At 40.4% G+C, this 15,083-nt stretch overlaps 1 protein-coding gene across 7 annotated transcripts in view; it reads left to right on the top strand.

Moving 5' to 3' along the window:
* Positions 1 to 15,083, top strand: part of B3GNT2 (UDP-GlcNAc:betaGal beta-1,3-N-acetylglucosaminyltransferase 2) — a 69,269-nt gene that overhangs the window by 37,641 nt on the left and 16,545 nt on the right. For 5 of the 7 annotated variants that reach the window (XM_084624241.1, XM_084624240.1, XM_084624242.1 and 2 more), the window contains one exon: positions 9,211 to 11,736. The exons of 1 other annotated variant lie outside the window; for it this stretch is intronic. In XM_084624241.1, coding sequence (XP_084480367.1) covers positions 9,220 to 10,413 — 1,194 coding nt within the window. In that variant the 5' untranslated portion in view covers positions 9,211 to 9,219 and the 3' untranslated portion in view covers positions 10,414 to 11,736. Of the gene's footprint in view, positions 1 to 1,314; positions 1,716 to 9,210; positions 11,737 to 15,083 lie in introns of those variants that run through there. One more of the 7 variants, XM_084624245.1, reaches the window with a different exon arrangement.

Below are 15,083 nucleotides of genomic sequence, written 5' to 3'. Positions count from 1 at the left end.
TCCCTGACCCCCTTAAAATTCTGTCCATGGCATTTCCTTTTTACATTGTGTTCCCTCTGTGACTTCTAATTTCTGACTTCCGCTTTGGATGGCACTACTTTGTATTGCACAAACTCTTTTTACGATTTTTGGCTTGCTTTTTTTAAAACTAAGATCCTGGCTAGATCACTGCTTCCTACTAAATATTTCAAAGGTGAAAACTTATTGGCTAGGTAAGTGGTGTAATGGAGAACGTTTTATAGAGCATTGGGATTTTTTCCACAGGGGAGAGGGGCTGCAGAGTTTGGATAGTCACCAGTTTACTAGCAAGGTAACCAGTCATTGTGATAGACTTGCTAGAGCAGTCGAGTGTTTAATTTACAACAAAAGGGGAGCGTATTAAGGGATAAACACAGTTGAAATGTTAACCGTATAGCTGAGAATCAAGGTGTAATGAACTTAATGATTCAAGGTATTGAACAACTTACTGAAGAATGAGGCGGATTCTGTATCACTTGAAATCTTCAAATCAAGCAGTCCTATAGGTTAAACCACAACATATTGGACTGCTGAAGTAATTACTTGGTGAAATGTTATGCCATGAGTCAGGTAGGAGATTAAACTAGTTGATCGCAATGGTCCGTTCTGGCCTTAAAAATCTATAAAAAATTAAGTCCTTTTTGTCTCATTGCAGATTCCACAGTCACTCTCCCTAATTCAGATCTTAACTCTTCTTCCAAACTATTCCTTTTTTTATACCTCCCTTGTCTACAAGTTTGCTTATCACCATTTTGAAATATTGCTGAAGTACGTCCTTACCTTGAACAAAACTTTGCTGAAAACCTTAATTCCTTCCTAGAGTACTGTGGTTTCTGTAGTTTCTTAAAATTTAGATTTCATATTGAATCTCTTTCTCTGTGTTAAGTATCCTTACAGCTTCTTGTCAACTGTCTAAATGGGCCGTCTTGATTATCACTACAAAAGTTTATTTTCTCCTGCTAATAATAGCTCATCTTAATTAGCCTCTTACAGTTTTTATGGCAACTTTCACCTTCTATGTGTGTTTATATATCTTCTTACTGTATGTTCCATTCTGTGCATCCTATGAAGTGGGCTGTAGCCCACAAAAGGTTGTGGTCTAATGAATTTGTTAGTCTCTAGAGTGTCACAAGTACTCCTGTTCTTTTATAAAAATTTAGAGACAGGCATTTAGGTAATCAAGAACGCTGTGGCCAGCGTTTTGTCTCATTTTCCTCCTCTTTCTATTTTGAGGTTTTCAGAGCTTTGCCTCTGAATTGGGGTCATGGGTTATAGCTACCCTCCCATCAACTTAGGTTTAGATGCTTTTCATTTAGTCTCACAGAAAAGTGTTAGTGCAGCCAGTATTCCTCTGCCTCAGCTCACCGCCTTCACGGTGCTCCCAGCCCAAAGAGAGAGGAATATAGTTCAGTACCAAACTCAGATGTGCTGCCACTGAACTACTATGCTAACCATTTCTCTTCTGTATTCTCCTATTCCCCCCACCCCCACTCCTTTTTTGCCTGCCTGCCTCATCCCTACTGAGCACCCTCAGCAGCAGATTGTATCTGTTTCTGCATGTAGTAACTTCCCTTACTATCCAAAAAAAGAAGCATGAAATTGGTGATTCAGCCACAGCTCCTGTTGGGGTCATCCAGGAACTCCAGAGTCCAGACACAGATCTTATCAACCCATGGACTTGCACTGTTTAACCAAAGGTGTGTTTTCAAAACAGTTTAAACTTTAGCTAAACAGATGGAAATTTGTGTCTATACCAGTCCTTGACTACTGCTGAAGGTGTAGACTCTACTGGTTTTTCTCTTTCTTTGTTGCAGCTGGCAGCTGGGATCATTCTTCTTTCTTTTGAGGTACTAGCTACACTTTTCACTGGCAAAGGTACACTGGTGTAGATCCTTAGTGTATGTGTCTTTTTATACCAGTGCAACAGGACTGGTGCATTTTTCCTTAATTTGAAACAGTGGTAGATGTGTCTATGCTGATGCAAGTATATCAGTGTAGCTACACTGATGTAAAAGTATCCAGTGTAGCCAAAGACTGGGTTAGAAGCACACTGGCTTCCTCTGGGCTTACTACTACTTCAGTTCTTATAATACATAGATTCTAAGGACAGAAGAGACCATTATGGTCATCTAGTCTGAATGGCAAAGGTTTTCCGTGATACTAACTCCTCCTCCTCACTTGACTCTAGTTAAAACCTCTTCAGTAAAGTCTGTCCACATGACCTGCTCAGATTGCTACTACTAAAGTGTAAGTGGCAAAAAACACTGGTCTAGTACATTTTTATACTGTTACTGCTGGCAAGCTACCTGAACTCAAAATTCACACCACTAGCATTTTGATCAGTCAGTGCAACACCAACAGACCAGATGGAAAACAAGAGTGGTCTTAAGACACAGCTGTGTCTGTTTACACCACAGAAAAACATATGTGGCAGACTGTTACTGGTTTTGGAGTTGTAAATCCAGTTCCCCTGGTTGTCTGGCAACCTTACATCATCTTATGTCCTCAAGCATGAAGTTTTAAAACTGTAAAGTCTATCTAGTGCAACTGCAGTTGCTATCTTTTTTATTAAACTTACTGAGCTACTTGTCAAAATTATAATCCTTCAGCAATGAGTTCTACTGGCTTACCCTTTAAAAGAACATTTTCTTCTTCCCTTTTAAACTTCTTGCCTTTTTAGTTTGTGACTCAGTATATAGTTGTTATACAGTATGGTGAATAATACAAGTGTTCAAATGGCTCTCTTTCTTCTGCTTATTAAAACCACTTTTTTGAAGAAATATAATATATTCAAGAGAGTTAATTGCTGTAGTTTAACAAAAATTGGTGATCTGTTTCTGTCTTGCAAGCCATTAACTTATTCATCGTACTATATGTAAATTATATAGTTAGAAACAATAAAAAAAGCAGTATGTTCATAAAATTTTAATTTAAAAAAATTCTAATTTCCCTTATTAGATCTTCATTATTCAGCAACATATTTCACACAACTTGCATTGTTGCATGGAACTCTGCTTTTAAAAATGGCTTATACTTATCCCACAATGAACTATAACTGAATCTGTTTTGTCAATAGTGATTGCTGATGGTGCCTGCTGTCCTTAGTACATTCTCTTCAGCAACAGCAGTATAACAGTAGATTACAATACATTGAAATCAAAGGAAATACGGTGTAGGAATAAATAGTCAGTTTTCGCACTGAAGAGAGGTAAGCCATGGGGTCCCCCAAGGACCTTTAATGGAATCTGTGCTGTTTGGTGTATTCATTTAATCGTGTGGAAAAGGAATGAATAGCGAAGTGGCCAAGTTTGCACATGATATAGAATTATTCAAGATAGTTAAGTTAAAAGCTGGCTACAAAGAGTTACAGGGGGATCTCACAAAACGAGGTGACTGGATAGCAAAATGGCAGATGAAATTCAATGTTGATAAGTACAAAGTAGTGCAGTTTGGAAAACATAATCCCAACTATACATATATAATGATGGGTTCTAAATTATCTGTTACCACTCAAGAAAAAGATCTCGGGAGTCACCACGGATAGTTATCTGAAAACTTCAGCTCAATGCACAGTGGCAGCCAAAAAGGCTTTAACAGAATGTAAGGAACTATTAGGAAAGGGATAGAAAATAAGACAGAAGATATAATGCCACTATATAAATCCATAGTGTACCCACATTTTGAATATTGTGTCCATTTCTCTTCACCCCATCTCAAAAAAGATATAGTGGAACTGTAATAGGTTCAGAGAAGGACACAAAGATTATCAAAGGTATGGAACAGCTTGCACACAAAGAGAGACCAAAAAAATTAGGGCTGTGTGTGATCAAGAGAGAGAGAAAGAGAGAGAGAGGTCTATAAAATCATGAATGGTGTGGAAAAGGTGAATAAGGAAGTGTTAGTTACATTTTCCAACAATACAAAAAACAGGGGTCACTTGAAATTAATAGGCAGCAGTTTTAATACAAACAAGAGGAAGTACTTTTTCACACCATGCGTGGTGTTATATTAAAGTAAGGTGTGCACCACCAGCTGAACCAACTGGCTGGTGTGTATTCTGTCTCTCTGGATACAGCAAACTTGGTTAATTTTCACCGGTGGAACTCACTGCCATGGGATGTTGTGGTGGCCAAAAGAATAGCTGGGTTCAAAAAAGAACTAGGTAAGTTAATGGAGGATAGACCCAACAATGACTATTAGCCAAGATGGTCAGGGATGCAATCCCAGGCTTGGGGCACCCCATAACCTCTGACTGCTAAAAGCCAGGAGTGGAAGACACAGATGGATCTCTCCAAAATTGCCCTGTCCTGTACGATTTTTCTCTCACTCTTGTACTAGCCACAGTCAGAGATAGGATACTGGGCTAGGTGGACCATTGATCTGACCCAGTCTGGCAGTTCTTATGAAATTTGCTGATGTGAATATAGATGGGGCCAGCAATACCGACTATTAAGATTGACCAACATTTCCCATTATAAGACCCTTTTTCAGTTGCTTATCATGTTGCCAGACTTTAACCAGTTGGGCTGACATTATCCGTGTTTGGTGTCTACCTCAGGTTGACTGTTTTTGGAAAGTGTCAGCCAAAATGTTTTGGCCATTTCCAAGAACGAGGCTAGGGGAAAATACGTTGTTTTGCAATGCTAAAATTCTGGTGACCTTTTCTTTGAGAAGCTCCAGCCCTGCTTTGAAGCAGGGACATTGTGTCAAGGATGTACCTTTTGCTGTTCCTGTGAAAATCCATCATTTTTTGACCAAGATACGACTTTGGGGGAAAAAATTGTAGTTCACACATGCTTTATAAAGCACACTTCCTTTCTGAGCTGAGTTTCACCATTTATCTGCTGTCAGCAAATATCTGTAAAACCCACTGACAAAGTGTGCCATCTCCCTCTAGTGCTGGTCTACATAGAGGATGGCAATCTATTCTTGCTATCAGTTACTCTCTTAGCTCAGGTGGCCAAGGTCTGTGGCGGCAGTTCTAGAGGTTCCAACTCTGCTGATGAACAATGTGGGGGGGGGTGTTTGTGATGCTACGTGATGGAATCTGTTTAAACAATTTACTTTATTAAAATCCTAGGAAATTAAATACCAAAAAATTACATGAAAAGAACATTGATTGCGACAGAAAACACGCAAGCACTTAAAAGTTAGGGAATACCAGAATTAAGGTTGCCTGTGTAACTTTAATTCACTTCTCCTGTTCATAGATATTATGATAAAGTCTTTAATTACATGATGGCGTACTATTTTTTTCAACAGGACCCCTACCTCAATCAGTGCACAGGTTGGATCTGCTCTAGAGATGAATCACGGTTGTGCAGTGAATAGAGCTGTGCAGGAACTGGAATTTCCATCCCATGGAAAACTTCACTTTTATTAAATCGTTTTGAGTCTGATTTAGAATGAAATGTCAGAAACGAGAAATTTTCTACAGAACAGAAACTTTTTTGAAAAATTCAGTTTCAGAAAAAACAGAATTTTTAAAAAAATGTCTAGACCAGCTAACCACCCGCCTCCCTGGCAAGCTGGCTGAAGAGCCAGGCAATCTGGGGAGCCAGCCACCTTGGGATGTGGTTGCCTTGCTTCCTGGGGAACGTAGGAAGCCAGACAGCTTGGAAAGTTGAGTAACCTGGCATCCCGTTCACTGGGGAGCTTGTTAGGTGGGCAGTCTGGGAAGCCTTGAAAGTCTGCTGTGTGGACTGCTGGGAGGGTGGGGAGCTGCCTGGTTCGTATTGAAACTTTCAACAGAATCAGCACATTCCCATGGAACATTTAGGTTCTGTCTAGTCAGTGTTTCCAGTGGAAAACTTCCATCAGAAAATTTTCAACCACCTCTAGTAGTGACGGAGGCTAGCTTTAGGATCCCTGTCTTATTTTTTTTAAGAAGTTGAAAGGTATGTAACGAATGAGGGAAAAGATTTCAGGAAGTGAAAGGATGGTCTCATAGTTAAGGGAGTGAAATGCCACCCTGGAAGTTGGGATTCTATCCCTGCTTCTGCCATAGAGTTCTTGTGTGGCACGGGGCAAGTCACTTTAAACCAGACATTTTACATGTGGTCGCCAGTTGTGTGTGCCTCACTTTCTGGATGTCCAGCTTGAGACCATAGATTCTGATTCAGAAGTGCAGACCACTCACAGGACTTGTCTACACTGGCAATTTAAAGCGCTGCAACTTTCTTGCTCAGGGGTGTGAAAAAACACACCCCTGAGTGCAGCAAGTTTCAGCGCTGTAAAGCGCCAGTGTAAACAGTGCACCAGCACTGGGAACTATCCTTTTTGTGGGGGTGGTTTTTTTAGAGCGCTGGAGAGCTCTCTCCCGGCAGTCTGCAGTGACTACGCAAGCCACGTTAAAGTAATATTCAGTAATATAATTCAAGACTGTATCGTAATTTATGTACACAAGGGGTCGAATTAAAGTTGCACAGGCCCAGCCCTGAAAATTATGATGGTGGGCAGGTTTGGTTGTTGACTGGTAAATGCTCTGAGCTTTCCCTTTGTTTCCAAGAGTGGTTTGACTTTCTGTGCTTGTCCTATTTTAATCCTATCATTTTTCACTTACATTTTATGTGCAGCAAGAATGCACTGTTCAAAGGAGAATACAAGTTGCTTACCACCCACTTTTAGATGGTTTTTCCTTCTAATTTGGTTCTTAGTCTTCCAGTTTTTCAGCTATGTCTGATTTAGTTATCCAAAATGTAGTTACCCTTTCATCTCTGAAACACATTCTTGCACTTCCTTTTGGTACTCGTTTATTTCTAATGTGTCTGTTTTGGTTTCCATATTGTCGATCTTTGAGTCCCAAACAGTTACTATATTAGTGGTAACTTGTGCTACAACTCCCCAGGCCATATTGGAGGATAAATTATTTGTCCTCAGTGGTGTCAAGCACAGTTTTTGTTGTTGTTGGTTTTTTTATACCTAATCTCCCTTGAATTTTGTATGCATCAATGTAATCCAGCGGTTCTCAAACGTGGGTCGGGACTCCAAAGTGAGTCACGACCTCATTTTAATGGAGTCTCCTGGGCTGACATTAGACTGGCTGGGGCCAAGGGCTGAAGCCCTCATCCTGCCTCCCAAGGCCGAAGCAGAAGTACAAGTCCCACTGCCTGGGGCTTTGGTTTCAGGCTTGGACAGGGCTCAGGTTACAGCCCTCCACCCCCGAGGATGAAGCCCTGGGGTTTCAGCTTTGGCTTTTTCGCCCAGGCTGGTGGGGCTTTGGCCCCCCTGCCTGCGGTGGCGGGGCTCAAGCAGGCTCAGGCTTCAGTTCCCCTTCCTGGAGTCATGTAGTAATTTTTGTTGTGAGAAGGGGGGTTGCGGTGCAATGAAGTTTGGAATCCTTGATGTAATCTATTAACTGGTATTTTGTGTTACTTGTTTAATTTGATGTACTATCAGGCACAGCAAGAAGAAGATAGTAATGGGAGGATAAAATTAGATATCATATGATAGATGAAAGTATATGCTTGGAAACAATATTATGTGATGCTAGACTATTGTTTTAAGACTCCTGCCAGGGGAGGAAAGAAAACTATTTAGTAAGTATTGTGTCTTTAAGAAAGAGAAAAAAAATTGTCTTGACAACCTCAATAAGGTCTGTTCTATAGCTTCTTTTGTCTGACTCTGGTCCCTGTGGGGAGGAGGATAGGAAGGGCCATGGCAGGTCTCTCTCCCCTGTTACATTGGCTGCTGTTAGCTTGGGTGTCTTGTTAGCTCTTTAGAAAATGAGAAACACTAGTTTTCTAAAAATTTGTGATGTATAGTTTGATATGTTCTTATGTTTTGGGTAATGTCCCACTTATATTGGTATCTCTTTAGAATTTTCATGTAGTTTGCATAATGTGGGTATTGTTGGGGGTGTGTGTGTGTGTGTTTGTGTATATTACACAAGTCCTTAAGAGTTGACAAGCTGTTGCTGCAAGGTTTATAATGTAAATTGTTCATTTTTTATTTAATTTTTTTTATAGGACTATAGAAAAAACTTGAAGTTAGTTTGGGTTCACTTATAGAATCCACAGGGCTCTTACAATTTATCAGAGGCTAGTATAAAAGATATGTTTGAGGGAAAGGAGGGAGTACTAGTGAGTTTGGGGACAACATCCTGATGAGAAGCTCAGCTTACAGCATAGGGAAGTCACAGGAATTCCAACCAGCCTTATGGATACCTCTCATCCTTCATCTCAGCCTCTCGTGTCTGATAAACTCAAAGCTTTCATTCCCCTTGTTGTCTAGCTGCTAGAAGGAAGAGGGATCAATTTCTCTTCTTCTCAAGAGCTTCCTAGGAGAGTGTGTGTGTGTGTGTGTGCTGGAGAAGAGTAGTAAATCCTCCCGGCAAGGGGGTTGAGGAGGGTCTTAGCTACTTTCCCTACCCTTTTGGTTGCCGCACTAAGAAAGTGGCTTCCTATACCCCTGCCCCTCCCCCCTCTATTCTTTTTGGTAGTCCTCTCCTACAGATTACTTTAGTGTTACCTTCTGGTACAACTCATTTTCTTCCCCAGCAGGAGAATGAAGTTCAGAATTATAAAAAAGGTTCACTGCTGCCTACATAGAGGTGAATAGCAGCTTTGAAACTGGCCAAGCTTGTCAATTTCACTTGGCTTCTGCTTGGGAAAGCTAGGGGGAGTGACAAACTGTAGACTCAAAAACTGAGTACTGTAGCGTTCATATTTGGAAGGATGTCACAACCATAAGGGGTTGTCACAACCCCACCCCCACCCAACCTTATTCTCTCAACCCAACCCAGCCTTAGGCTCACTTTATTACCAAGGAAAAGCTTACCAACTGCTGAGGGCAAATGAGCTCTCAAGCCTTGATTATTGTATAGTCAAACATTTTATCTCATGTAAACCTTTTGGAAAGAGATCACTTGCTAATAATTTAGATGTATGGTCAAATGCTTTATTCTGCTTTAGAAATTCAAGCAAAACTTTCCATTGTTGCTTGTTCTCTTGATTGACAAACTTTTCCTTTCTAATGGAACCAAAACCCCTATAGCTGCAAGAGAGAGCTTGTATATTAGAGGGTGACCAATTCATTTTTCATTTTCAGTATGTAAATGTCAACTCTTGGCTTGCTGACTTTTGTACACTGTGAGGTTTAGAAGTGGTCAAAAAAACCCTCTTGTATTCCTATGAAATTAGAAACCTGTTTGAAAAAGATTGAATAAAATCTAACCATCATTTTTCTTTTTAGGTATGAGAAATGAGTGTTGGACGCAGAAGACTAAGGCTGCTGGGAATTCTGATGATGGTAAACTTTTTTATTTATGTGATTGTGGAAGTCTCCAAAAGTGGTGGTCAAGAGAAGAATACAAAAGGACAGGTTATAATACCCAGCAGCAAGTTCTGGAGGAAATACACTCCTCACAAGGCCTATTGGAACAAACAGCAACAGAAGCTGGAATTCTTGTACAACCCCATTTTGACCTTGCTTTCCAATATGACTGTGGAAGAAACCTTAATTTCTAATACTAGTGTTCTGAATTCCTGTGACCCTGATCCATCAGTAACATCAGAGGTTAATGACTTTGCAACGTTGCCAGACAGATTTAAAGACTTCCTGCTTTATTTAAGATGTAGAAATTATTCATTATTAGTGGATCAACCAAAAAAGTGCAAACACAAACCTTTCCTGCTACTGGCTATCAAGTCACTTATACCACATTTTGATAGAAGGCAAGCAATTAGGGAATCTTGGGGTAAAGAAATACAATCAGGGGATGTAACAGTTGTAAGGGTCTTTTTGTTGGGACAGACCCCTCCAGAAGATAACTTTCCTGACCTTTCAGACATGCTGAAATTTGAGAGTCAAACCCACCAAGACATTCTTCTTTGGAACTACAGAGACACTTTCTTCAACTTGACTCTGAAAGAGGTGCTGTTTCTTAAATGGGTCAGCAGCACGTGTCCAGAGGCCCAGTTTATTTTTAAGGGGGATGATGATGTTTTTGTGAATACCCACCAGATCCTGGATTACTTGAAGAATTTATCAAAGGACAAAGCAAAAGACTTATTTATAGGTGATGTGATCAAAGATGCTGGACCTCATCGAGAAAAAAAATTAAAGTACTACATTCCAGAAAGTGTTTTTGAAGGTTCTTATCCTCCATATGCAGGAGGTGGTGGGTTTCTGTACTCTGGTGATCTGGCATTAAGACTGAACAATGCATCTGACCAGGTCCTCCTCTATCCTATTGATGACGTTTATACTGGAATGTGCCTTCAGAAACTTGGGCTTGCTCCGGAAAAACACAAAGGCTTCAAAACATTTGATATTGAAGAGAAACACAGGAATAACATATGTTCCTACACAAACTTAATGTTAGTACATAGCAGAAAACCTCAAGAAATGATTAAGATTTGGACACGCTTGCAGGATCCACACTTAAATTGTTAAATGTTTAAAGTAACATGCGTAAGTGTCTTCAATTTATTTTCCAAGATTGGGTCTAATTTCTTCATTGAATCATTAAAACTCCTCTTTGTTCTCACTTAATGGTTTTTAAAGTTACTTCTCTTAAAAATCATTAGCTAGAAACATTTGTTCAGTACTTCTAAAAGTAAAAATAATACTAGAATAACAAATTTTTGAGAGTGTGGCATGAAGACTTAGTCCTAATCTTTCCACTGTCTTAGAAGTTATTATGTTTCAATATTTCATCTACAAATTTTAAAATAGACTTCAGAAGTTATAACAAAAAATTCTTCATTGATTCATGGTTAGCTATCACCATAATGTTGAAAGCATGGATTGCCCACTTTTCATTGCTAGTGCATCTTATTTTAATTGTGGTGGTAGAAGCTGTAAACACAGACTTTTTTTCCTGAGAAAACTTGTCTGTTTGAAATAGCATTTGTAACGTAAAAATTCAGAAATTGGGAAAGTCTAATTTTTACACAAAGTAAAAAAAAAAAATAAAAAAAATAATAACTTTAAAAAATTACACTAATTATTGAAAGGTGTTTTGATTTTGTAACTCTTCCTCTATCATATGCTACTTCTGAACAGTATTCTCTCATTTAAATGTGATCTGCTGTGCAAAATGTGTCTGCCTGTATCTGAAAGGATACTAAATCTCTACCTTTTATGTAATGATACTTTATATCTTATAAAATCACAATATAATTTCAAATGGGATAAAATTTAAGAGCTGGACATGTAAGGAAGAGGATAGGTTTTATGTTGGACTTTGCTAATAGGCAGATTTTTGTCTTGAATTTCAGTTAAGCTTTATAAATCAAAGTTCTTCTGTCACTCATTTTATTTACAGAAAAGGCTGCTCTGGCCAGTCCTTGTTTTCTGTTTTGGTGTTAAAAACAATCATCAGGTAGCTTGATTTGATATGGATAACTGAAGTCTGAAATTGCACATCACTCAGGAAAGCTTGGTTTGGATCTCCTCTATAAACTGATGATGATAAACTCAGAACAATATACATCTTAAACGTTTCAAGTTTTGAAAGTGAGATTTGGAAATTGCATGATGTGTCATACAGCATGTTTCCCAAAACTCTAGAAATCTTTTCTTGCCATATTTCCACATGTTGCTTATATGAGAATTTGTTCTAAGTAATGACCCCTTCTTTGTATATATAGGAGTGCCTGTCTATTTATTGTTCAGATTGAAGACCAAAATGTTTTCTTAAATATATTTGTGTAACGTTTTATTTGTATACATTGTTGTCAGTCAAATATTTAAATAGAGCATGATATTTTAAATCTGTTGATGTAACATGTTAAATACAGTTAATTGTTTTTGAATTTGAAAAATAAAATTGTGATTTAAGTAGTTCTCATGTGCCTCTTGTATAGTCTGTATATAATACAAAGCTGTAAAACTATCAGACCCTTCACTGCATAATCAGTAACAAGCTATATTAAAGAATTGTTTTAAGTCTATGGTCAGTTAGGAGTTTATTCAGCATATTCCTGTTTTAATCCGAGAATGCAATAGAGACTGAAGAAAAACAGATGTTGAATGGTGATTATGTATTAACTTCCTAGGCATTGTAATGCAGCTAAGTTAAGACAACACTAAATAGTAAGGAGCAGGAATAATTTTTTATGTCCTTAGGAAAACTATCATGGTGTTTAGAAACGGAACCCGTTCATGCTGACCTCCATGCTTTTCAGCAGAATAGAAAGTGATATTGAAAAGACACTTGGGATGAATTTAAAGCGTGGCAGTTGTGCCCAGAATTTTATATTTGTTTAAAGATTACCCCCCTCCCCCCAAAAAAAGTCATAGCCACAATACTTCTTCACACGTTAGACCTCTCCTTCTTCCCCTCCCTGAAGGAAGTGGTGTTGCCTTTCATCCCCACTTCTGCCCCGCGTACACTTGAGACTCCCAGTCAATAGGCAGAACTCGGGCTGGGCCAAGAGCCCTAGCATGCCTTAAAGTATGGCTACAGCTGCATTGCCTCTGCCTGTTGCAAATCCTGCCTCCCTTCCAAAAGAGTCCCCAGGGATCCCCGTTTCTCCTTCCAGTTCTCTACAAGCTAATAGCACACAGGTGCCCTACTATCCCTCCCCATAAGGAACGGAAAGGAAAGTGAGGTTGGACATAGGCCTGGGGGAGGCTAATATCAAATTGGACAAGGCGGGGTTGGCAAAACTGGTGGTTACAAAATGTGAGGTGAGCAGAGAACTGGTGTAGGCTAGAGGGGAGGAGAGAACTGGAGAGACTGGCAAAGATCTGGGGAAATATAGATGAGGGGGAGAACTGGGCAGAAGGAGAGTGGACAGTAAAGGAAACCTTGAGTACTGGGGCAGGAACTGAAGAGTGGGAACTTTGAGGAGGGACAGAAGTGCAAATGAGAGGGGTGCAGAGACATAGGGTATGTTTGCGCTGCAATAAAAGAACCTTGGCTGGCCTGGGTCAGCTAACTCAGGCTCAGACTACAGGGTTATAAATGGAAGTGTAGACATTCGGAGCCTGGGCTCTGCGACCCATCACCTCGCATGGTCTCAGTGCCTGGTCTCCAGCATGTGCCCGAATGTCTACACTGCAATTTTATACCCCTGCAGCCTCAGGCACATGAGCTTCAGTCAGTTGAAGGGGGCCAGCTGCACAAGTCTTTTGTTGCAGTGTAGATGTATCCATAGACTGGCCTGTGTGTAGAGAATGGAGCATGTTTGTGGGTGAGGATGCAGGTGCATATGTATGTGATGTTAGCTAGTTTTTCTAGACATGGAAGGGCCAGCACCTAGAGAGAAAATGGGGAAGGTGCCTATCTCCATTAAGGAGATTGCATGCTTCCTCTTTTGTTCTGAGAGAATGTCCCATACTGAGATTTTTTTCCCCTGTGAAAAGTTTCCCTTCATATTTCTAGGAATTTTGCTTTCTGGAATGGAGTGCAACATTTAATGGATTTAAGTTATCACCTGATTTCAGCTTCAGGGTGGTGGGAAGGGAAGAAAGATAGGAACTTATAGACGGAACAGCTTGGGGGCTCAGGAAAGGAATAGCAGTGAAAAGATTGGGGACCTTGTGGAAAGAGGGAGGTATGGAAGGAATTTGGAAGACCCAAAGTGATTAGGGAGGGAGGGGGAGAGGAAGAGACTGGGCACTTGGTGGTAGGGAAGTAATAGGGAAAAGATGTATTAGAGGCCAGAATAGAACAGGGATCGAGGGAAAACAATGCAAATTAAGTAGAACAGAAGAATGGTATATTGGGGGGGGGCACCCAGGACATGGGGCCAGGGGCAACATGTACTGACAACAAAAGATCAGAGACAGAGGAGATGATAAAACAGAAGAAGTTTAAGGTTAGAGAATTTAAATTGTTCAGGCTCCTTATTTAATCGTAATAGTAGCATTGGTGTGCTGGGTATTTCAGAAACATAAAGCATGCAGTCTAGTATAAGTGAAGTGGTGATGCAGTTGAGTGGGCATGCAGTGTGTTGGAAGGCTAAGTTAAAGGGACATGAGATGAAGCAAGAACAAGGGTGAGTTACTGGTCGAATGATATAAAAAAAAAACTTTGTAGCAGGGATTTGAAGGAGAGGAGTGAGATCATTGGGAGTAATGGAGGAGGGAGGCTATTGCCGCTATAGAGAGCTGCATGAGAAATGCAAAAATTTAAAGGTGCATTTTAATTAAAATAAGTAAACTAACTAGAATGTGTGTGGAATGAGCCAAGGTGAAAGCACAGATTGCTCCATGTAGAGTGTGAGGAAGTTTAACCTTCCTGAGGGTTCAGAAGGAAATAAATGGTGGTAGCTGAGATCTGGAACCAGTGTGATACATTCAGCATGACAGACAAGGAAGGTAGCGTTTGGCTGCAGCTTAGTGAATAGAACAGAGACAGGAGAGAGGAGGAGGCAGCAGCAGCATTATTTCCCTGGTAGATGGATCAGTCTATGCCAGACTTAGCTTTCAGGGGCTATTTACTTATTTACTTGTTTGCTGGGTCTTTATCCTTAACTGTATCAAGGTGAGGATTAGGGGATGGGAAGCATGGTGGTGGAGCTTCAGACCGAAGCTGACGTGCAGCTGGAGATTCTGGAGGCTCAGTCATGGTTAGCAAGGCCTAGGCTGTGAGAAGAAGCAGAAGTGTCCCTCCTCCCTTTTAGGAGGGAAGGGAGGAGGGACACGCTGTGTATGCGCAGCATGGGGGGAGAAGCTGCTACTCTTACTCCTAACAACCCAAAAGGGCTAGCAGCGTTTCCTATGTTGTCTTGCTCTCCTGCAGCTGTGCATGATATTACAGCAGCTATGCAGCTTGACATCCAAGGGAGATTTGTAAGTGTCATGTGAGAGATGAGATTTGGCAAGTCTGTCTAAATCCTTTTGGTTTCAGAGTGGTAGCCGTGTTAGTCTGTATCAGCAAAAAAACCGAGGAGTACTTGTGGCAGCTTGGAGATTAAGGCCTGGTCTACACTACAAGTTTATGTCGAATTTAGCAGCGTTAAATCGAATTAACCCTGCACCCGTCCACACAATGAAGCCACTCTGAACTTGGATACACTGGCCAGGTGTACAGGAAAAGCCCCAGGAACTTTTGAATCTCATTTCCTGTTTGGTCAGGCGAGCTCATCAGCACAGGTGACCATGCAGAGCTC

Source organism: Lepidochelys olivacea (genome assembly GCF_965140295.1).
Source record: "Lepidochelys olivacea isolate rLepOli2 genome assembly, chromosome: 3".
Taxonomy (NCBI): domain Eukaryota; kingdom Metazoa; phylum Chordata; order Testudines; family Cheloniidae; genus Lepidochelys; species Lepidochelys olivacea.
This window is presented reverse-complemented; position numbering and strand designations above follow the sequence as displayed.